This window comes from Lissotriton vulgaris, chromosome 11 (assembly GCF_964263255.1).
Source record: "Lissotriton vulgaris chromosome 11, aLisVul1.2, whole genome shotgun sequence".
Lineage (NCBI taxonomy): Eukaryota > Metazoa > Chordata > Amphibia > Caudata > Salamandridae > Lissotriton > Lissotriton vulgaris.
Genome location: NC_141699.1, coordinates 8,844,380 through 8,869,234, shown reverse-complemented (window position 1 = coordinate 8,869,234; position 24,855 = coordinate 8,844,380). Strand labels below are relative to the sequence as shown.

Sequence of the window (24,855 nt, the reverse complement as noted above, 5' to 3'; positions counted from 1 at the left end):
GGCCTGAGCTGCGGCCCGGCAGGAAGTGAGCGCGGCGCAAAGGGGTCCGGCCGGGAACAGGGCCCGGCCCCGAGGTTCCGGCCGGGAGGGGGGGGAGGGGGATTACTGTGAGGGGGAGATACTGTGAGGGGGGTGGGCTGAGAATGAGGCCTGGGGACCCGAGGGTCCCGCCTCGAACTGGGCCCGGCGGGGGGGGGGGGGTCTGTGACAAAGGCCTGGGGACTCGACGGTCCGGCCGTGGGGGTCGCGGCCTTTGTGGGGGCGGGGGGGGCTGAGACTGCCAGGAGCCGCGGCTCCTGTGGAATGGACTGGAAGGGGCCCCGGGGTTCCAATCGCCTGTGACGGGGCCCCGGGGGCGGGCGGTGCAGCGCCTGCGGGGATAGAGGCCTATTGTGAGGGCGGCGGGTGGCGGCTTCCCAGGCGGTGGGGGAGGGGCGCCCTCTGACAAGGAGCTCTGAAGGTCGCCACGTCACAGGTGGACAGTGCTCTCGAGCTCCCGAAAACTTCCGGGGGGAGCCAGTGAGCGTGCTGATGACGTCACGGAAATGACGTCACGAGGCCCTCGGCATGAAAATGCGTGACGTCATTGGAACGATGGAAGCCTCAAAACGTCAGTAAACACACTTCACTGTACTTATACATGTAGTGGAGCAGCACTCATCCCATCAACCGAGGGGACTTATGAGCCCTCCACACCACAAGAAATGGGGTACCCTGAAGCCTCTACAGCAGGTCTGTGCCATGTACAGCTCTACACTCAGTCACATTTAAAGATCAGGCGAGAACCCACCTCACCAGACAAGCCAATTACCTATTGTGAGGGAGAGCTCAACACAGTCTAAAAATGTGTGAGTCTCACGCATGATGAGTGAGGCTTGAGATATTTGCAGTTGACTTGCAAGTTCCCTAAACGGAAGGCAAACATGGCCAAATCTAAGGTGACTATCCGAAGGACATGGTTTCATGCATTTTAGATATTAGATAAACACTCCTGACAGCAATGATTTGTAGTTGAGAAAGGAAAGGATTATAAACGGTATCAATGATAATATGGAGTGAGGTTGCCACCCTAGCGAGGCTTTTGGAGCAGTATTGGTTAGGCATACTTCCTGGTTGCTCTGGGGCCAAGTTCTGGGGAAGGACTTGGTAAATGGCAGCGATAGTGTTGTTACAGAATAGTCAAGGTGATCCAAAGCTGATTTTCAGAAAAGGAAAATCTTAGATCACACACTGAAGATGTCTGAATAAACAATTCTAAAGTGCTAATACCAGATGTTCCAGCACCACCATTTAAACATTTAGGTCTCAATTATGAGTTTCCTGCAAAATTCCAAGGGGTGTCCACATCTGTCTGATACATTTTAGCAAGTCAAACCTAACAACATTTACCAGAGTCAAATACTTAGCAAGCGCAGAGACATGCAGATTTTGACGCACAAAGCACAAAAATCCCCTTGTAATGTCCTATTGTTGAAGGGTCAACTCAGAACAGGTAATATTTATTACACCAGATCAATTCCAAACATTACGTTGTTGGATTCCATTGCATGTGATAATCAGTGCAATGGAACCAGGGCACTCTTTAAGCCTTAATAACTCACATGTTAATATGGAACCCTGGGCGCGTATCTGAGTTGATAAAGACAAATTGAAATCTTGCCAAGAGGAAAGGCATAACCTAAAACAATCTTCTTTCTGGATCCAGCAGATGTTTTCAAGAAGAAACTGGGGATATCATGGTAGACCAAATTAATGTCAAGATGTGGTCTTCAAACAACAGACATCTCATCTGTGACTTCTTGATCATCAAACTATCTAAAATTGCCACCTCTTCTCCTTGTTCCACTTTCCATTCTATGTTAGGGCCTTGCAGCCTCTGGCTTTCATTTTCCTTTAGTTTATTACTCCTTACGCCACCCACCCTATGTACATAACACTGTACCACTCATCACCTGTACGACCCTCCATTTAGTTTTAAGTATGTGTTATAAAAGTCGATAGGCATAGATACATAGGCTAAGTACTAGAAGGCAAAAACTGCCTCATTCAAGTAATCAGAGGACATTGCCCACCACTAAAAGGGCCACTCCCTAGGAGTCGTAATTTATTAGGTGAGATAAATAGTACCTTTTATAACTTATTTTTCCCAATGTGGGGAATAATGTGGATTTTAGTACTTACTTTTACTAAAATCTGCTTATCAGAGTGTTTTCTCCAGTTAATTTCACAGGGATCTATATTAGACCTGAAATAATTTACCTGGGGAAAATTATGGAGCTGTTGTGTTTGCCTCAAAATTTGGGAATTCTGGCATATAACAATTTAAGAAGCACCTCATAATGTGTGCCTGAGTCAGTGTTATGTCATTTTCTGTATTTAGCTTAATAAAGGCAAAACAGGTTTCGGGAAATGTGGACAGATTCTCATTGTAAATCTGCCACTTCATGTGTTGGATGTGATAATTCTAACACTTGATACAAATCTGACACCGATGTTTAGGAATGTACTGAATGCAGTAAATATTGTCCTTACCTCACCATAATCCTGCAGTCCTGGTAAATACCAGACATTTTAACCATTAAATTCCGTCAGATTTGACCTGCAGAAATTTAACAAAGGGTACAAACTTTTTTGCATCTAGTGATTGATTACCGAGTGTGATAAACGTCACACCACTTATAAATGCGATTGGATGGCAATTTAATGGGCTACCAGTAACCAGGCACTATATATTGCTAAAGAGTAACGATGAGCATTTTAAGAAGTCACGCGCAGCAACATAAAAGCAATTGTTACAATATGATTGTATTATTGTAGAGGATTGCAAAGCTGTGTTGTAGAGCCCACCATCATAGTTGGTGTAAGAGATGATTATGAAAATGTAAAAATAAAATGCATTTATTCTGAAAATACTTGTTTTTTTTAATGTCAAACCCCATCAGGCGCTCCACAACAATATAATTCTTACCCATAATTCTAGTAAAGGTAAGTCTGTCTGTAGTCCCCTCAAAAGATTAACATAACTGCATTATTGACCCATCTGCTCGTACATTAAAACATTACAAGATAGATGCTACTGAATAGTGCTTCTGAAACACCCCCCCAAAAAAAAATCTGAAAACATTTTTATTGAATTGTAAAATATTTTAATAAACACTTTCCATCAGTATTATCTGATAATGTCAGAATATTAAACATTAAAAAAAAAACACATGGCTGCCGGTAGTTAAGCTTTGCAGATGCAGCTGAGGTGAATATGTAATGTGGACAGTGTGCAAGCCCAGCCTGGGTCCTGGCACACTTCCTGCCTGCACAGCACTGTGTGTCTGCGGTTTCTGCACGGTGCCCACCAGGCTGGTCTAGACTTCCAGTGGTACTCCCCGCCTCACCACCAGAGGAACAATGAGGGCTGGCCCTCTGACCCCGCCCTCCGTGTTTCCCTCCCAGTGCCGAGCGGAACGAAGGCGGCGGCAGCGGTTTCCGGCCGGAGCTCTTAGAGTGTGACACACGGGAGCACTGCTGGTGCTGGTGCTGCTGAGGTTACAGGAGACAGGGCTGCACCATGCTGCTGGCTGCAGGGAGGGCGTTGATGCACGGATCCAAGGCCTGGTGAGAGCTCCTGGGCAGGGAGGGGAGCCAGGGCTGGGGCTGAGGTTACAGGAGCCTGGGCAGGCTGGAGACAGGGCAGTGCCATGCTGCTGGCGCTGGGAGGGCGTTGATGCACGGATCCAGGGCCTGGTGAGAGACATGGGAAAGCAGGGATAGAGATGGGGTAGCTGAAGGGCACAGCCGAGCTCTGTGGGGCTGCAGCAGAGCGGTGTTGTGCTATTGGCTGAAAGGGGGGGCTGCTTCAGTGGTCCAGGGTCCGTTGAGAGCTCATGGGGCAGGGAGGGGAGATTTGCTGAACAGCCCTTGATGTCTCTCATCTTGTAAAGGAGGCTGACCCAATTAAACCACCCCCCTTGATGTTTGTGCCACTTACTGAAGTACATGTTCTGAAGAGTGGTTTTACTTCAGTATAGAGATAGGCTGCTGACGTGGGTTCTGGTCTGTAATACAGAGCTTTTTTGACACGAACTTGTTATCTACAGCTTCCCTTGTGTGAATTCGGACAGTGGTTTCTCTCCCCCCCCCCCCGCCAATTTGACAATCTCTGAGTACTCCTAAACCCCATCCTGACTGCGGAGTCTGAGCACTATGTCTGACGCCCGGTGGAGCTGCTTTGTTCAGCTATTGAGGAGATCGGCCTTGGTTTGTTGTGAATGTATCTAGGACCCTAATTAAATATTCCAGATTTATGCCCTTATGTGGTTATAATAAATCATGTCCTTATAAAGGCATAAGAATCATACCCATATTTAGTCATAGCCCATGCAGCCCAAATACGGCAAGGCTACTTCCTTAGACTCCTAGAGAGCACAACGAGTTCTTTCAACAGACCAAACCTCCAGCAACCTGGGAATTCCCCATGCCTTTGTTTTCATTTGTCATAGAACTCCTGCGAGCACTAAAAGAACGTCCCGTTCTTACTCAGACCCTCCAGGATATCGCGATTTCGCGATTTGCCGCGAAATCGGCACTTTTTAAAAAATGCCATGATTTTTACAAAAATGCCAGCGAAATCGGCATTTTTGTAGAAATCGCGGCTTTTTTCTCTATATCCTGGGGGTCTGCTTTATCAGCAGCATTGGAGAGGCACAGCGGGATTGCAACCCTCACACCTCCAGCCCTTGATGACCTGTTAAGAGGTGCTTCGAAGGTGACTGAGAGGGAGGGGCTGCAGGTTCAGGAGCAGCGACATCTATTCACATGCAAACAGCCCTGCCTGATGGTGGAATCCGCGACTGCCATTTCCCTCTTGTTACCCAGAGCCAACAATCAATTTGTCTCCAAGTTGATGCTAATTATCAGATAAAAGCACCTTTCAGTGGCTAGCCTGCGCCCCATTGATCCCACCTCGCACGTGCTTGTTAAGGAGCAGACAGGTTCAGCTATCCAGCCACGGAGAGCCCGAGAGGGGCCAGCCGCAGAGGTCACAGGGTCCCAGGAGGGCAGCTCGCACCAGCAGGTGGAAGAGGGGCTAGGGAGAGGTGAGGTTGGAGGGTTGTCTCTCGAGCTCTGGGGCAGCAAGCGCTCTGCGTCTGTGAATTCCTGTACGAGGCAATGTGTCATGTCTCTGCTATTTAGAGGGGGGCTCACACATTCCATTTCTACCCAGGGCCCCAAACATCCGAGACTCGGCCAGATTACACCCCTGATTACACCGAGGCAGCACGTGGTTCTCTTCACAGAGCGTAATTACTGTCACTAAATTGAAAGCAAACCTCGGTTCTTCAAACATGCAGTCTATAATTTAAGAAAATTAAGAAATGGAAGGGTAGCTGGATGATGGATGAGGGGAAAGATGGACGAGGGGAAGGATGATGGATGAGGTGAAGGATGGATGGAGGGGAAGGATGGATGGATGAGGAGAAGGATGGATGGATGGATGGATGGAGGGGAAGGATGGATGGATGAGGAGAAGGATGGATGGAGGGGAAGGATGGATGGATGAGGAGAAGGATGGATGGGTGATGGGGGGAAGGATGGATGATGAGGGGAAGGACAGATGGTGAGGGGAAGGACAGATGGATGGATGGATGGATGATGGGTGGGTGAAAGGATGGATGGAAGGAAGGATGGCTAAGTGAAAGGGTTGATGGAGAGAGAAAGGGAGGATGGATGGATGACTAAAATAGTGGATGGGTGGAAGGATTAGTAAGTGAAAGGATGGCTGGATTGGTGAAAGGGTAAATGGCTGAATGGATGAGTGAATGGATGGATGGGATGAAGAGTGGATGGATAAGTGTACAGATGGATAGGGTGAAAGGGTGGATGGATAATGGAGATGAGTGAAAGGATGGATGAGGGGATGGATGAAGGGATGGATGAGTGAAATGATAGATGGAAGGATACATGATGGATAGGTTTGCAAATGGTTGAATATGTTTGGAAATGGCTGGGCTTACTTATATACTATTGCGCGACCTCTGATGTGTCTGTAAAACGTACCTATTGTCCTGAAGTTTTGTCCTGAATTTTGAGCTCCTGTCCTGAATTTGTGTCCTGAATTTTGACCCTTTGTCCTGAATTTTTACACTCACCGTCCTGAATTTGCACCAATGCCAGTTGGTCACCCTATTCGCTGGCTTGGAGACGGGCGCCGTGCAGAGATGTCTGTCCCTCGAGATAAACAGACAGAACCACTCAGCCGAGAGAGCTGAGGCGCACACGGGACGGGGTATCTGCAGAGGCGCGCTGGACAAGGGATGAAGTCAGAGGGTTGAGCTCACCTATTGCAGACCATTTCCCCCTGGGAGTGAGCCATGGGAAAAATCCTAGAGGCGAGAAATTTAACGCGGGCGTCAAGTGGCCCCATGTCATGGGTGTCAACTTCAATCAGTCCCCGCTTTTAAATCTGAGACGATTTGCAGGCTGACATTTGCAACAAAACTACAAGTACCAACATGCAGTTCGCTACTGTTTAACAAGTGACCACTTGGCGGTTTTGACTGCTCTTTCTCTAGTGTTTAGGTCTGTCGAACGGGCATCCGGTGGGATATCAGATCATGTTCAAAATACACTGTACTATTTAACGTGCTTACTAATAAAAGGGGCGATGGGTATAGCCATCATTAGTGCAGCAGGTACAGTGGCACCAAGCTCTAAGGCTATTGCAAGACACAAACTGACCTGCAATGGTACGCCTCTTCTGGCGCAAGGCTTTGCAACGTGACGCATCTGGGAGATGCGTCACATAGTAAATACCCTGCACCATGGTGCATCTTTTGCGCCGCCGCTGCGTCACAAATGTGACGCAACGGCGGCGTAAAAGCAGCGCAAGGGGCTTGTAAATCTGCCCCAAAGTGTCTACATTGTAAAGAAACCAAATATACATAGCTTCATGTTGTTAAGTAACTAAAAAAACTAAGATATCTGTGTTTGTTGTAGGAAAAATGGCCACATAAAATGCCGCAAAATTGCCGCTAAATTTTCATATTTGTGCCGCAAAATTTCAATTTTTGTGCCGCAAAATTTGCTAATCCATGCCGCTATATCCTGGGGGGTCTGCTTAGTGACATCTTGTATTGACGTCTTATGTCCAACCTTACGTCAAACACAGCACCTTCAGTGTATAAATATACCAACACTTGCCTTAAGCAACACATGGTGGTGTGGAGCAGAGCGGCTATCTACTTATCCGAAGGCCAGATGATGCGAGAGCCGAAGGAAGCCGTCCCTCCCCTTTGACACACCGGGAAAGAAGCTGCCTTTTCTCACGCCGAGAAATCCAGCTCCGATGTTTCCAGTCACCCTTGCGGGTAACTGGGAGATCGAGTCCTGAGAAAGAGATACAAGACCTCCTTCATTCTATAACCAAGGTACGGAGCTGATTAAAACCGTAAAGAGAATTCTTGATTCAGATTCTTGGCAAAAACCCAACTTAACTTAAAACTGCAACTTACTTACTCCTTCCCACGTATTCAGCTTAGGTCAGGTACAACGGGGTAGGCGTATCTTAGAAGCACCAGTTGAGTTCGTTAGTCAATGTTTTTATGTATGTAAATATTTTATCAGTTTTCAAGTAGCATATGGCTAAGAAACCATATCAATGCTTTTACAGTATTATTTCATATTTCTTTTACTGTACGCACTTTACTTAATGATAAGTATTGCAATTGTGGCAATTCATTTCTCTTGCATGAGAAAGAAGACTGCTCAATAAAATAACACCTTTTATTGAAAACGCCCGTCTCTCTCTTTCTCTGCACTCTGGTGAAATTAAGCATGCATGATTGACTGAGTGAAATAGCTGTCTATTGTTTTCACACAACTCTGGAGATATACTCCTTATTCTGGGGGACCAAAGTTGTCATGTTATATGGTTGTCAGAAGCTAATCCCTTCTTGTCGAAATCAGGGAAGTTAACCCCTCCCTATTCATTCGAGAAAGTTTCTAGTGACCTCTGAGCTAGCTGGCAAAACTAATTAAGTCTAACATAGTCAGTAGAGAACTAGATGACCTCAGTCCTACGTTTACACTGCTGTTTATGTTATTCCAATGCGCAGAGCCTATTGGGAATATAGGAACTACACTACAGGTTCATGCCCTGACCGTCACCTACCCAACCGGACTTTTTCTCCTCGTATCCCTGTCTCGCCCCCCCCCCCCCCCCCCATCATATTTCTGTAACTCTCCTTTTTCCTTGTATCTTATCGATCTATCTGTTCACACTTAGCACTTTCTTTCTTTGTCTTACTTCCTTTGCTCCTATTCCCTCTCACCCGAATCTTTCCCCTTGCCCGCTACACCGCCTAGCCCCCTGTCCTTTTGTGCCTTTTGACTAAGCACTCCTTCCCCCCCCCTTGTTGGGGAAGAATCCAATATTTACTCTCTGGAGTCTCAGCGAACCCGCTGAGAGAATCCATAGCGCCTAGGGAGCCACTCACAGTTGAGGTATGGTATGGCATCCCTTGCCAAAGCACTCCCACTCCCCTTTTTGGGGAAGGATCCAGTATGTAGGCCTTGGAGTCTGAGAGACCCCTCTGAGAGAGTCCACTGCATTTAGGGAGCCTCTCGCAACAGAGATGGGCAAATGATACCACTCCCCCTGGGATCACAGCTTACTGGACTTTGGACGCAGCTCTGACTCGTCTACCGGTGTGTGTCTACGCCCCCTTCCCCCTTCCATGCTGTGTTTCTCACCCTCCCCTCCTCTTTCCCTCCTGCATTCTCTGCCTACTTCCCCTGCTCTTACCTCAACCTCCCCTGAATCTCTCCCCTGGCCTGCTTTTTCCCTTACGTATATGTCCTTTTGGTTTGTCGCGACCTTACTTGTCACTATGTAGCCAGGCTCTAATAACTGTGTAACCTTTGTAACGATGTAACCTGCAATTATGGTCTGATACTCGTGTAAAGCGCTCTGATACCTCCGGGTCTAGCCAGCGCTATATAAATCCTTTAAAATAAATAAAATAAAATAAAAATAAAGGGGAGGCTGGGTTGGTGCTGAGGTATCAGGAGCCTGGGCAGTGCCATGCTGCTGTCTGCGGGGGGAGGGCGTTAATGCATGGATCCAGGGCCTGGTGAGAAACCTGGGGAAGCAGGGGTGGCTGAAGGGCACAGCCGAGCTCTGTGAGGGTACAGCAGATCTGTGTTGTGCTATTGCCTGAAGGGGGGGCTGCTGCAGGGGCCAGGGTCTGGTGAGAGGACTGGGTCAAGCAGGGGTAGAGAATGGGTGGCTGAAGGGCACAGCCAAGCTCTGTGGGGCTGCAGCAGAGCCTTGTTGTGCTATTGGCTGAAGGGGAGGGGTGAGGGGGGGGGGGGCTGCTTCAGGGGTCCAGGGTCTGGTGAGAGACCTGGGGCAGAGCTTTGCCAGGACTGGGTGCTGAGGTTAGGGGAGCCTGGGCCGGCTGGAGACAGGGCAGTGCCATGCTGCTGGTCGCAGGGAGGTAGGGGCGTTGCTACAGAGGTCCAGGGTCTGGTGGGAGACATGGGGCAAGCAGGGTTACAGGAGGGGTGGCTGAAGGGCACAGCCAAGCTCTGTGTGGTGGCAGCAGAGCTGTGTTGGGCTATTGGCTGAAGGGGGGGGAGCTGCTACAGGGGTCCAGGGTCTGGTGAGAGGTCCTGGAGCAGGCAGGGCTGGTGCTGAGGTTACAGGAGCCTGGGTGGAGCAGGAGACCAGGCTGTGCCAGTCTGAAGGGAAGGAAGGCAGGACGGGATGTAGAAGGGCATAGCAGGTGCCTGGGCTTCCATCACGGTTCTGGAAGGGCGCTGCTTTGTGTATGCGGTGTATGCTGAGAACACTTGAGTCAGAATGTGGGGCGGGTGGCAGGGCAGTAATGCTACAAGGGCTGTGCATACTGCTGGCTGCAGGCAGGCCAATGTGGCTAGACTGATCCCATGGTCTGGTGAGAGTACCTGGATCAGGGAGAGGTGGCAGGGCTTTAATGCTAATGGGGCTGCACCGTGCTGCTGGCCGCTGGTCTGCTCTAGTCCAGTCTGGAGTTTTACATATATAGCGCCTGGCTACCCGAAGGCCTCCTAGCGCTGAAGCCGACATCGCAACTCATCAAATCAATGTGCGGTAGAGTTAGTTCCTAGACAACCAAGTCTTCAAAGCTTTTTCGGAAGGGAAGTTCATGCTCCAGTAAGGTAACTCTAAGGGGGAAACATTCCTTGCCCCGCATGTGTTATTCCGCAGTGTCATTACCCCACAGTTTTTACACCACAAAATCTTTTACAGCGCAGGGCTTTACACTGCAAACTATTACAACGCATTCCCCAAAGTAACGCCATGGTGGAGTTAGAAAAGCAAATTGCGTTTTAATGGGGAATGCGTTGTAATAGTTTACGGTGTAAAGCCCTGTGTTGTAAAAGATGTTGCGGTGTAAAAACTGCGGGGTAATGGCAGGTAGAGTAAAAGTGTGAAGGGGAAAGTGTACTATTCCTCTACGGGTTAAGTATTCCAGATTTAGGGGCTAGAAAAGGCACTGAACGGCCACTCCATGGGACTCTGCGGATCTTGGGGACATTTAACAGATGTGATGAGCTGAAGAGGATCTGAGTAGTCTCCGGGTATATAGGGGGGGCTCAAATCCCGGGTGTGGTGAGTCGGAGGGGAAGCGGATCAGGGTGCTGATGGGGAAGCAGGGCCTTACTGGTACTTTCTCAGCAGCCCCCCAGGAGACATAGCAGCACCAGCCATGGGCTGCCCTGCAGGTGCGGCCCTGGGTGCAGCACTTCTCGTGGAGGGAGATCGAGGTGGCCAGAAAGGACATGGTACAGGGCTAAACAAGGCTTGAGCATATACATGCAAGGCAAGGGCAGAAGTTGGGGGGTGGGGGGCATGGCCGGTTTGGGGTGCAGACTGGACAAGGGCAGGGTTAGGGCCATCTAGGGTTGGAAGTCCGGTAACTCAAGTGCAGAATGGGGCCAAAACAGGCCACTGGGAGAGGGCAGCAGGCAAGGTCGAAATGTTTCAGTAGATGATGGGCGAAAATAGGCCGGTTAGGAATGAGAAAGAGATGAAAGAGCAGGCGGGGCGAAACGAGAACAGGATGGTCTAGCCATGCTTTAGTGGAGCAGATCTAGTAAGTAAGGCAAGACATAGCATGGGGAGCGTGGAGTCAAGATGGACATGGGGTGCTGTGAAACAAGAGCTTGCAGAGGAGAAAATAGCAAAATATTTTTATTTATAAAGTTTTATATAGCGCAAACATGACCCAAAATGATATCAGAGCGCTTTACATTACACTGCTTTGAAATATTAGATGATTAGGGTAATATACATACATTCAATATTCAACAGTCAATACAAAAAAGGTAGACCGTAGTATATAGGATAACATATGTGGCTAATGGTCACGTATGAGTTAAAGTCTTAGGATGTGAATTTGTTCATTAGAAGCATTTTTACTTCTTTTTTTGAAGGAGGTAAAGGAAGAGATTCTGCGTACATCTGGAGGTAAGGAGTTCCAAATCTATGGTACCATACCTGAGAATGCTCTGCAACTGGTTCTCTTTTTGTGGAAGGATTGTGGTTTCAGTAGTAGTGAACTCGCACTTCACGATTGTCTGCATCCTCCCGACCGCTCTAGCTTTTGTGCTAAGTAACTGGGGGTATTGCTATGCAGGGCTTTAGGAGTCATGCAAGCGATCTTTAGTTGTATTCTTGCCTCGTAGGGTAGCCAGTTCAGATCTTTCAAAGTCGGAGAAATGTGGTTATTTCTTTTTGTCCCAGATACCAGTCTGGCCGCAGTGTTAAGAGATGCCATCAGCGTGGCCAGCTTGTTTTTGGGAAGTCTGCATAGATTGGAGCTTCTTTCATAGTCCAATCTTGGTAGCACTAGGGTTTGTACCACCATTTTTAAGTCAGTCTGCCGGAGGAAATTTTTAAGTTTCCTTAGGATGCTCATCTGATGATTAGCTCCCTTGGTGGCATTACTGATATGCCCCTATGGAAAGTACGGTGACTGCAGAGCAGACCAGAGATGTTCTCACCACATGACAAAGGCAACGGACAACACTGTATATGGCAGAGTCAGGACGGGCATTATTGGTCTATTGGTTTCGCGACCCGAGCAATATGCAATATTCTTTTTTTTATTTAAAAAAATGTTTTATCTCATGCATTTAGCCATAAGTTCAAGTTCAAGTTCAGGAATTTATATAGCGCACTACTCACCCAGAGGGTCTCAAGGCGCTTGCGGAGGGGGTTCATTATTTATCGAATAGCCAGGTTTTAAGTTCTTTTCTGAAGGAGATGTGGTTCTGTGTAAGGCGGAGGTGAGTGGGGAGTGAGTTCCAGGTCTTGGCCGCTAAGTAGGAGAAGGATCTACCTCCCATGGTGGATCTTTGGATACGTGGAACTGCGGCGAGGCCTTGATTGGAGGATCTTAGTTGGCGGCTGGGTGTGTAGAAGGATAGTCGAGTGTTGAGGCATTCGGGCCCTAGTTTGTGGAGGGCCTTGTGTGCGTCGGTGAGGAGACGGAATGTTATTCTCTTGTTGACGGGAAGCCAGTGGAGGTCTTTCAGGTGACTGGAAATGTGATCTTGGCGAGGGATGTCTAAAATGAGTCTCGCTGATGCGTTTTGGATGCGTTGGAGTGTTTTCTGTGATTTGGCTGTAATTCCGGCATATAGGGTGTTTCCGTAGTCTAGTCGACTAGTGACTAGTGCGTGGGTGACAGTCTTTCTAGTCTCGGCGGGGATCCAGTGGAAGATTTTTTTGAGCATACGAAGTACGTTGAAGCAGGAGGCTGAGACGGCGTTGACTTGTTTGGTCATCGAGAGTGAGGAGTCTAGGATAAAGCCAAGGTTACGTGCGTGGTCTGTGGGTATGGGTGCTGAGCCCAGATCCGAAGGCCACCATGAGTCGTCCCAGGCAGAGGGGGATGATCCTAGGATGAGCACTTCCGTCTTGTCCGAGTTAAGCTTTAGGCGGCTGTTTTTCATCCATACAGCTACTTCTTTCATGCCTTCGTGAAGATTGGTTTTGGCGGTGTTGGGGTCTTTGGTGAGGGAAAGGATCAGCTGGGTGTCGTCAGCGTAGGAGATGATGTTAAGGTTGTGTAGACGCGCGATGGAAGCGAGTGGACTCATGTAAACGTTGAAGAGGGTTGGACTGAGTGATGATCCTTGTGGTACACCGCAGATGACTTCGGTGGCTTTTACATACATTATTTGTGTCTTTGGCGAAGCAGAACTGGACATATGCACATCAGTTGACACTGTGAAAGGAATGGAGGCCAGTGGTGTAGCATACCCCAGTGCAAGGAAGAAAGAAAAATATACCCCCATAACCTCTGGTTGAGTAGGAGAAAAGCTGCACTTGTTCTTTTACTCTGCACTCAAACCTTTTTAATTAGCCTGTGTTTACATATCCTTGTAACCACCAAGTGCCACATGCTATACATGCTTTTAGTGGGACACGAGAAGCTTAAAACTAGATTAACTACTAATGAAGCATACAGTGATCTATATACACACAGGCTATTACTGCAAATGCCTGACTTCAACATGTTTTCTGCCAAGAAAGGCCTTTTTCAGACATTCACTAAAACAAATAGACGCCACATTACCATGGTGCAACAGGTACACTCTACATGTGTACTCATTGCTGCTCCAGTCAGAAAGATTATATAATGCAGAAGGTTAAAGACCCGAGAGACACATGGAAGTACTCTTGATGTAAGCGAAAAGCCAAATGTGGAGACCTGGAGAGTCTACAGTGTTTCAGAAATGGGCAGAGCTGCTAGGCCTCGTGAAGCGTTTCAGCCTCCATGATCCACTTGTACGATATTATTATCCAATAGAATAAGAATGATACCTTTTGGAACATAAAACAGCAGTCGAAGACTAAAAAGATATCCAAAGGGAGGTGTCAAAATATGAAAATGAAACATACTTTGTCGTAAATGTGTACAACACTTAGAGGTGGAGCCAAGCATCTTCCAAGTTGTGAAAAGAAAAATATATATGTAATATTTGTGTCAGTCAAGTTGGTTATTTTATTCCTCTAAGGATATTGAATAGGCTGCTGTGGATAATAACATGTAGCCTGCAGTTTAAACACGTCTTAGCAATGGGTGGTTACCCAGCTGAACTATCTCAGGGCCTGCGCTACCTATTCTTGTAACTTTGCAGACCCTGGTCTAACACTTCACCTTGGTAATAGAGATTGTGTATGTAATGTTCTTGCTGGCTTTTTAAAAATTGTTTATTGATCTGCCACCATCTATGCAGCCAGGATCTTAAAGAACATCTCTGTTATCCACCAGAACTACTCAACCCTGCTCCAATTGCGAAAAAAGCCGCAACATTTTAAAGGACACTACAGCACTATGCAGTAACATAACCGTCCACGTCTGAACCCAGCTACCTCTCCTATCACTCGTTGGCTGTATCTCTTCCTTTGATTTCACTGCGCTCTCCTGCCTTCTGGCTTAATTCGTGCTATACAGATACCAAATACATACTACAACATATTTCAGGATTTTGTGCCATAAGCACACATTAAGCCTCCTGAAAGAGCACCAGTATTCATTGACCCGGCCTCTGCAATTAAACTATGGTAGTATATCCTGCAATTAAGTTACAGTGTTATATGCTGCAAGCTAGAGTGGAAAATGTTGCAATCACCCCAGGGTGGTATACTTTGCTATATCCTCCAGTTAAGCCAGAGTGGTATACCCTGCAATTAGTCTAGGTGGTATATTTTGCAATTAAGCAAGAGTGGCCTACCCTGCAATTAAGCTGGAGTGGTATACCCTGCAATTAAGCTGGAGTGGTATACCCTGCAATTAAGCTGGAGTGGTATACCCTGCAATTAATCTAGGTGGTATATTTTGCAATTAAGCTGGAGTGGTATACCCTGCAATTAAGCTGGAGTGGTATACCCTGCAATTAAGCTGGAGTGGTATACCCTGCAATTAAGCTGGAGTGGTATACCCTGCAATTAATCTAGGTGGTATATTTTGCAATTAAGCAAGAGTGGCCTACCCTGCAATTAAGCTGGAGTGGTATATCCTGCAATTAAGCAAGAGTGGCCTACCCTGCAATTAAGTTTGGGTAGTATGTCCTGCAAATAATCTAGAGTGGTATACCCTGCAATTAAGCTAGAGTGGTATAGCTTGAAATTAAGCTAGAATGGTATATCCTGCAATTAAGCTAGAATGGTATAACCTGCAATTAAGCTATATCCTGCAACTAAGCTACAATGGTATATCCTGCAATTAAGCTAGAATGGTATATCCTGCAATTAAGCTAGAGTGGTATATCCTGCAATTAAGCTAGAGTGGCCTACCCTGCAATTAAGTTTGGGTAGTATGTCCTGCAAATAATCTAGAGTGGTATACCCTGCAATTAAGCTAGAGTGGTATAGCTTGAAATTAAGCTAGAATGGTATATCCTGCAATTAAGCTAGAATGGTATAACCTGCAATTAAGCTATATCCTGCAACTAAGCTAGAATGGTATATCCTGCAATTAAGCAAGAGTAGCCTATCCTGCAATTAAGCTAGAATGGTATATCCTGCAATTAAGCTAGAGTGGTATACCCTGCAATTAAGCTAGAATGATGTATCCTGCAACTAAGCTAGAATGGTATATCCTGCAATTAAGCAAGGGTAGCCTACCCTGCAATTAAGCTAGAGTTGTATATTCTGTAATTAAGCTAGAGTTGTATATCCTGCAATTAAGCTAGAATGGTATATCCTGCAATTAAGCAAGAGTGGCCTACCCTGCAATTAAACTAGAGTGGTATATCCTGCAATTAAGCTAGAATGGTATATCCTGAAATTAAGCAAGAGTGGCCTACCCTGCAATTAGGCTAGAGTTGTATATTCTGTAATTAAGCTAGAGTGGTATATCCTGCAATTAAGCTAGAGTGGTATACCCTGCAATTAAGCTAGAGTGGTATATCCTGCAATTAAGCAAGAGTGGCCTACCCTGCAATTAAGCTAGAGTGGTATACCCTGCAATTAAGTTAGGGTAGTATGTCCTGCAAATAATCTAGAGTGGTATATCCTGCTATTAAGCTAGAATGGTATATCCTGCAATTAAGCAAGAGTGGCCTACCCTGCAATTAAGCTAGAGTGGTATATCCTGCAATTAAGCTAGAGTGGTATATCCTGCAATTAAGCAAGAGTGGCCTACCCTGCAATTAAGCTGGAGTGGTATACCCTGCAATTAAGCTGGAGTGGTATACCCTGCAATTAAGCTGGAGTGGTATACCCTGTAATTAGGCCAGAGTGGTATATCCTGCAATTAAGCAATAGTGGCCTACCCTGCAATTAAGCTAGAATGGTATTATATCATGCAAGTAAGCTAGAATGGTACAACCTGCAATTAAGCTAGAATGGTATACCCTTTAATTAATCTAGAATGGTATATCCTGCAATTAAGCTAGAGTAGTATATCCTGCAATTAAGCTAGAATGGTATATCCTGCAATTAAGCAAGAGTGGCCTACCCTGCAATTAAGCTAGAGTTGTATATTCTGTAATTAAGCTAGAGTGGATTATGCTGCAATCACCATATGGTGGTATATCCTGCTATATCCTCCAATTAAACTAGAGTGGTATATCCTTCAATTAAACTAGAGTGGTATATCCTCCAATTAAGCTAGAGTGGTATATCCTCCAATTAAGCTAGAGTGGTATATCCTCCAATTAAACTAGAGTGATATATCTTCCAATTAAGCTAGAGTGGTATATCTTCCAATTAAACTAGAGTGGTATATCCTCCAATTAAACTAGAGTGGTATATCCTCCAATTAAACTAGAGTGGTATATCCTCCATGTAAGCTAGGGTAATATATCCTGCAGCTAAGCTAGGGTGGTATGTGCAGCAATCAGGCTAGAGTGGTATATCCTGCAATGTAGTTGCAATCACCCTAGGGTTGTATATCCTGCTATATCCTCCAGTTAAGCTAGAGTGGTATATCCTGCAATTCAGCTAGAGTGATATATGCTGCAATTAAGCCAAAGTGGTATACGGTGCAATTAAGCTAGGGTAGTATATGCTGCAGTTAAGCTAGGGTGGTATATCCTGCAATTCAGCTAGTGATATATATGCTGCAATTAAGCCAAAATGGTACACGCTGCAATTAAGCTAGAGTGGTATATGGTGCAGTCAAGCTAGAGTGGTATATCCTTTAATTAACCTGCTACATCCTGCAATTAAGCTAGAACTTTATATCCTGCAATGAAGCTATTGTGGTATATTTTGCTATTAAACTAGAGAGGTATTTGCTGCACTTAAGCTAAAGTGGTGTATCCTGCAATTAATCTAGGTGGTATATTTTGCAATTAAGCTGGAGTGGTATATCCTGCAATTAAGCTAGAATGGTATACCCTGCAATTAAGCTAGAATGGTACATCCTGTATTTGTTAGGGTCAGGGTCCAGTAATTGTTTTCCTCCACAGCGAGCGGCGCTGACCAGTATCAGATTAAATGGTCTCAAGGACCCAAACCTTCTATTGTAGATAACATGGCTTCATGAGTTTGTTGAAGAAGATACACAGTGTTCTCTGCATGCTTGCTGTTGAACTGACCTCGTATTTTGTGTCACTTTTAGTTCCCATAGAACATGGCCTCTGCAGACGCGCGCGAGCCACTGGCAGGCTTCAGTGCTAACTCTCAGGACGTCTCTTCCCATGAGGTAAATTGCTGACTTGGTAGTAACTGGTGAAATGACATGCTCCTTAACTTATCTATGTAAATAACATGAACTTGATAATCAAAAGGTATTCTGGGGCACATACAGTGCCCCATCTCCCCAATGAAGATGATTTTGTTCGAACAACTTTGAATCCAAAACATGTCATCCTTTTCTTGATGATTGGTGTAGCAGGTTTAGGTGAATGTATATACACATACATGACTGTGGGTTCCTGCCTATTTACCACACACCTATAAACAACAGAGGGTTAGGAAAACGGTCTGTATTCGGTCCTATAACATATATTGATCCGTTGATTCTGTGATAGGAAATGCTTTAGAATGTATGTTAATGTAAATAAAGTGAGTGACGTCAGTTATGATAGCTAATATTATGGGTGAAGTAAATAAGCCACCAAGGACATTGTTCTGGAATTTGGAAAGTGTGAGTATAAGTGTATTAAACCTATATGTTCTGACCTTCATAATATTCTGCTTCTCAATAGTTAGGCCTTGATGTTTTGGCCCCATTTGATATTCTCACTATCTCCCGCCTCCAACACTTGCAATATTTATTCTTTTGAAGACGGAGACGCACACACCCCATGATGTCAGTACCACACAGAGAAAAGAGCTCACACTGGTACATGAGGCCTCTAAACTTGCCCTATTTGTTCCAAAAGGATAGTGAGTTCAGAAGGGAGGTATAATTTTATGCAGTGATATTTGCTAAAGGCAGGGTAGCCCTATCATGTGCCTCAATGTTATCTTAACTTATTGTGCTATCCCTTCAGCTGACCCTCTCTGTTCTACCCAGGACTTTCACTTTCGGATCCCACCCATGCCAGAACACAACACCTGTGGATGAGCACCAAACCCTAGCTTGTGTTGCCTTTTCTGATTTTACCTTTACTGTGTCTTTGGTTCCCTCTAGCAGCTGGAATAAGAACTGGGTGCCACTTCCTCCCTCACCTCTTGCATTTGCTACCACTACTGTGTACCCCATAATTGTCCCCCTTTATGGCAGCTCCTCTCACTCCTGACCATTTCTCTTCATTTTAGTGCAATAAAACGTTTTTTAAAGAATATATATTTGACTCCCCTTTTGCTTCTGCCTCTGTTGGGCCACAGTGCAGTGTTTACCAGGCTTGGAATAGTCTGCAGCTGTGAGCCTTGTTATGTTATGTTATGTTATGTTAGCTGCTCTTGTATAGCGCTCAAATCACCCTGGGGCATCTCGGCGCTGCCTAGAGACGCACATAGTTGGACATCCGATGAGCTGAGAGGCGTTTAATACAAAAAGGTTTTTAGGTGCTTCCTAAATGATGTGTACAGTGGGAGTTCCCTGAGGAATTTGGGGAGACTGTTCCAATATTTCGGGGCAAGGTAGGAAAAAGCCATCCCGCCCGCTCGCTTAAGGCGAATGCGTGGGATCTCTAGCAGTCTTGCCGTACCCGATCTCAGCAGGCGACCTGGGGTATATCTCTTTAGTTTTTTTTTGTAGATATTTGGGGCTTCGACCGTTTAGAGCGTTAAAGGACAGGCAGCCGATTTTAAAAATGGAGCATTTTTTTACCGGCAGCCAATGCAGAGTTTTTAACAGGGGCAGTAACGGTGAACCAGCAGGCATGTTTAGGATCATTCTTGCAGCAGTGTTTTGGATGACTTGGAGTTTATTTAGGAGTGTAGTCCCAACCTCGGCTAGGAGGGCATTTCCATAATCCAGGCGGCTGATCACCATCGCTTGAATCAGTGTTCTACGGTGGTCAGTAGGGATATATGGGAAGATTTTCCGGAGTAGGCGGAGACTGTAATAGCAGGAGCCAGTAGTAGCTGCTACATGATCCCGCATAGTCAGTGAGCGGTCTAGCTTCACCCCCAGATTCTTCACATGCTGTTTTGAGACAGGAGGGGCACCCAGTTGTGGCGGCCACCATTCCTTGTTCCAGATGTTTGCGGCCTTCCCCAGCAGTATTACCCCCGTTTTACCCGAATTTAACTGGAGAAAGTTGTCAGTCATCCAGTTTGATATTGCAAGTATTCCTTTAGTAAAACGGAGCCTGTCTGGCTCTGGGTTCGGGCGGATGGTGAACAGCAGCTGGGTGTCATCGGCATAGGAGACCATTTCAAAACCCAGTGCTTCTACTGCCTCAGCCAATGGGGCCATATAAATGTTAGAGGGTAGGGCTGAGGCAGGAGCCTTGTGGGACACCTTTGTCCAAAGTTGTTTTATCTAAGTGAAACGGGCCCAGGATAACTGTCTGGGCTCTGTCTGTTAGGAAGTTTTTTTGCCATTTAAGGGCTTGGCCATGAATGCCATAAGACATTAATCTCTCCGCGAGCCGGGAGTGGGAAACGGTATCAAAAACCGCAGAGAGGTCAAGGAGGATCAAGATGGCCGATCCCCCCGCATCCTCGGCCAGCCTCAAGGAGTCAGTGACAGCAAGGAGGGCAGTTTCTGTGCTAAAGCCTGGGCGGAACCCAGATTGCGAGGGGTCCAGGATATCATTGGCTTCCAGATAGCTGCTTAATTGTCTGTTTATGATACTTTCGAGTATTTTGGCCAACAGGGGGAGCAGTGGTATGGGACGATAATTACTGAGCTCCTGTGGGTTCGCCAGGGCTTTTCTTAGAATGGGTCTGACAAACGCTTCCTTCCAGGAGTTGGGGATAGAGCCTGATTGAATGGAGAGGTTGAAATTTTTTTGGATAATAGGTGCGCAGCACTGGGATAGGAGAGTCATTATTTTTGGGGGGCACGGGTCAGCAGGGGAACCTGATTTGGCTACATTTAGTGCTTTAATCACTTCTTCTAATGTGGCTGGAGAAAAATTGTCCAAGGAACAAGTTGGCCTGATAATAGGGCCTTTTAAGCTGGACAAAGTGGGAGTGGTGGAATTGTCAGGTGAAGGGGAGTTTGAGTAAATCATTGAGATTTTTTCCTGAAAAAAGTGGATAGGGAATCACAGAGTTCCTGGGATTCCACTGGTGATTGTTTACAGACTTCAGGCGATGTGAAGTCTCTGACAATGCTAAAAAGTGTTTTAGAGGAGTTACTGGCATTCTCAATTTGGTTCAGGATGTATAGGCGTCTGGCCGTCTTTAAATTTCGGTGATAGCTGTTTAAGGCTAGTTTAAACTTTAGCCTACTTTGAGAACACTTTGAGGCTCGCCAGTGTCTCTCTAATTGTTTGCATGAGGATTTTTGCTGTTGCAGCTCTAGCGAATACCATGGAGCGTTCGACTAGGGGTGGATCTGGGGTTTTTGCTTGTCGGAACTGGTTTTGTCAAAGCAATTTTCAAGAGCTTTATTGAAGGATGACAGCATGTCTGATACCTCTAGGTCGTGGGATTGTGTAAGTTGCTCGGCCTGAAAAAAGGGATTAAAAGCCGAGGTCGTAAGCTTATGCCAGGGTCTACGTAATGTTGGTTTTCTGACCATCAACTGTTTTGAGGATTGCAGAGCAGAGTTGGTCATTGCAAACTTAATCATGTATTTGTCGGTCCATGTAAGAGGCCACGGTGGATCGCATTTTAACTGCTCAATATTTGAGAATATTAGGTCCAGAGTATGGCCTGCCTGGTGTGTGGGGCCTACTACTCTTTGTGAGAGTCCTAACTGTTCCAGGTCACCTAGAAAATTAGTAGTCTCTTGATTTGTGTTGGGCTCGCAGTGCAGATTAAAATCTCCCAACATCAAGAATTTGTTTGATGCAAGGACTTGGATGGCTATGTAATCAATTAAAGTGTCCACAAAGTCAGTTTTTGGGCCCGGAGGACGATAGACTAGTGCTCCCAACCAGCTTTCCGTGGGGGATTTGGAGACCTTGAAAATGCCTATTTCTAGGTTCTCGTTTGTCATAGTGGAGACCCAGGATATATTGAGGTGGCTTTTGAAGGCAATGGAAATTCCGCCGCCTACTTTCCCGATGCGATCTAGGTGAATGAATTTATAGTTTTCTGGGATAGCAACATTTACGGTAGGATGATAAGCGGGATTCAGCCAAGTTTCCGTGAAATAGCAAACCTCAGGAGAGTGCGAGGTAATCACGTCCCAGATTTTGTAAGGGTGTTTAGCTAAGGAGTGCACGTTACATAAAATAAGAGGCATCCTCCGGTGAGAAATACCTTTGGACTCTGGTTAATGGAATAGAAGATAAATGTAAATTTTTCTGGAAGGAGCAGTGTCTGCAAGCAACTGGGCTTTCATGAAAGCACCATTTGCAGGAGTCCTTTTGTCTGTATAAGTCCCATTGAGAATAAATGTTTCATTATGTATCTCTTCCTCCAGGGCTGAACCCAAGAAAAAGAAGAGAGTGGACCCCAGACGAGACCTGGCAACCCGAGACCGCTTGCGGAAGAAGTTGAAGAAGTTGGAGCGCGTGGCCCCGGAGCTAATCCCCATTGAGGACTTCGTAGCGCCCACTCAGCACACGATTCAGCTAAAGTAGGCTGGATCCTTGATGTCTATGATTCCAATTGGCAGCTTATATCCTATTTAGGTCCCACACTCTTAATACTGCATGGTCCCTTTTTTATTTACATCTTATATTTACATGATCTGTGGCTTCTGAGAGTGCATGGTTCTTTGCCCAGCTATATATCTCCTGAGCTAACTTTGGCAGACTTATGTCATCTGTCTAGATTCATATTTCCATTGGCTGTGCCTTCTACAGGAAAGCGCCTTCTAATAGATATAGACAGAGAGAGCACTATGCCTCCTTCGAATAAAATATTATGGGCCAGATGTACGACACTATTTTGCCTGCACAAACGGGTTTGCGACCCGTTTGCGCATGCAAATTGTGGAAGGGCTAAGTACAATTCCTAAATAGCGAGTCGCAATTTATTTGCGTACGCTATTTAGGAATTGAGAGGCCCTATTAGGAAAGGGCGTTCCCTTCCTAATAGCGACCGCAACCCCATGTATGAATGTTTTGCGGACAAAACACTCACAAATGACCACCCTCTTTAAGAAGGTGGTAATGCAGTCGCAATTTGGAAGGGGTCCCCAGGGGTCACTACCTGCCCTTAAAACAATGAAACGAAAACATTTTTTTTTCTTTTTTTAAATGCATTCAGTTTTCCTTTAAGGAAAAAGGGCTGCATTTAAAAAAAATGCTTTATTTAAAAGCAGTCCCAGACATGGTGGTCTGCTGAGCCCAGCAGGCCACCATACCTGGGAGGGCCTGTAATTCCCAATGGGCTTGCAAATTGCGAGAGGCTCATTAATATTCATTAGCCTCGCAATTTGCAACCCCATTGGGTAACCCAAACGGTGTTAAACACAGTTGTACATGCAAAATAGCGCCTCGCAAATTCCGAGTTGCAAATGAGTCGCAATTTGCAAGGCGCTAGTTTGCACTTCGTACATCTGGCCCGATCTCCCTAAAGTGTGTTATCTGTGAATAGACTGCAGACCCTGATTAACTTTTACGTCATCGAAAAATGGTTCTAAACCAGCATGTCTAAAAAAAGAAAAAAGTAAGCTTATGTGTTACAGTGATATTCGAATGGGGTGAGAGTCCATTCAGTGAGTCCACAACTTTAAAACTGACGATTGTGCATCCTGAAGCTGTGGGCATGTTCAGATTGCCAGAAGCCCCCTTTCCATTGGAAGTTTGATGTGTTACTGCTGCCCCCAGGTTTGGGGGTCACTGATCTGATGCTTCTCCTGTGCTTCTCTCCCTCAGGGTCCGGGCCCCCGCCGCCCTGTCCATCGAGGAGAGCGACCGACGCGCCGTGCTGCTCAAGAGATGGTCCCAGTTCAAGCAGGAGGAGCACAGGCTGGAGATGGCCGCCATCACCTCCCTGATGGAGGCCCAGGCCAAAGCGCTGCAAGAGCTGCGCCTGGAGTCCGAGGAGCTATACCAGGCCGCGGTGCGCAGAGACTCGGGGCTCTTCCCCTTCGAGAGCGAGGGGCCCAGCCACACCCCGCCCATCCCCAACTACGAGGCGCCCGAAGGGAAGTACAATGACGTCACCAAGGTGTACACTCAGTGAGGGAGGAGCTGTCTGGTACTCCTGCACCTCCCACGCACTGGCGATGACGTCACGGTGTATGATAAAAACCAGGGGCTCATGCTGTCTCAGGTGATGACGTCACTCTGAATGGTACACCAGAGGCTCCCGCAGCTGCCACTCACTCTGGTGATGACATCAGTAGACTGGTGCAACTCTCAAGGGTTGTCAGAGTGAATGATTTATTTCTTACTACCTTCTTACACTGGGGTGCCTGGTCTTATAGCGCCAAGACGACTCCGGATATTTGTTGTGCTCTACAAGTTTCTTCATTCACTCATTCTATTAACTGGAAAGTCAGAAGAAGCCCTGGCACTTGCTGGGCTGGTACTTTGGACATAAAGATACATGTAGGTGTTGCAACATGGTCGGTCTCCGAAGTGACACCCTGAATGTGACACCACGTGAAGCCTGTCGAAAGGAGATTCTCTATCCAGTACCCAGCAGGAACGGTCCTGGCACCTTCAGCCGAAGCTTGGGTTATTGCTAAAATACTTTTGTAGATTAAAACATTCCCAAAATAAATAGAATATAGTGAGAAGCACGCGGTGGGTATCAGGACACATCTGTTCTTTTCATTCATTCAGGAACTGAAAATCCTTAAACGTGAACTATGACATTTGTGAAATATATTTCCTGTCTTTTCCTACCGAGCACACCCTGGACAGAATACGGAATTATTAAATATTTCACAATGCACAATCTTCATTTTCAATAATTGGTGCTTTCTTTATTGCTTCACTGTGCAAAAGTGTATACCATGGGAGTATAGTGGCAACGACACTCCGCGCTAACAGATGTTCAGCTGAGCCACAGGCACTTAAGCTCAATGGGGTTCACGAAGGTTTCATGCCACTGCTGAGGCATGGGCAGAATGAACAAATCTGTTTATTTTATCCACAGTTTGTTTTATCAATGGTATGTATGTAGCGCCTACAGATGTCACCAAGTCAAAGAAAATTCCTTTTGGGACTCGTCAATAGCATACCAGAATACTCACTTTTCTCTCACACCTATCTCATGTAGAAATCATAGCACTCGCCAAGGGACAGTATAAAAATGCTTTATTTGCTAAATAGCTGCTCAATCTAAAACAGTATTTTGTGTATATAAAAAATGTCAGTACAAAGCAT

At 46.2% G+C, this 24,855-nt stretch overlaps 1 protein-coding gene across 2 annotated transcripts; it reads left to right on the top strand.

The window, feature by feature from the left end:
* Positions 1–3,395: 3,395 nt before the first annotated feature.
* Positions 3,396–24,424, top strand: MRPL40 (mitochondrial ribosomal protein L40). Of its 2 annotated transcripts, none has more exons than XM_086942646.1 (4): positions 3,396–3,609; positions 17,619–17,702; positions 21,993–22,148; positions 23,395–24,424. In XM_086942646.1, the coding sequence occupies exons 1-4, from the start codon at positions 3,563–3,565 to the stop codon at positions 23,702–23,704; spliced, it is 597 nt and encodes a 198-aa protein (XP_086798772.1). In that variant the 5' UTR covers positions 3,396–3,562; the 3' UTR covers positions 23,705–24,424. The 2 variants fall into 2 exon arrangements, with proteins under 2 accessions (XP_086798772.1, XP_086798773.1); XM_086942647.1 differs by lacking the exon at positions 3,396–3,609 and adding an exon at positions 3,656–3,738.
* The last annotated feature ends 431 nt before the right edge of the window (positions 24,425–24,855 follow it).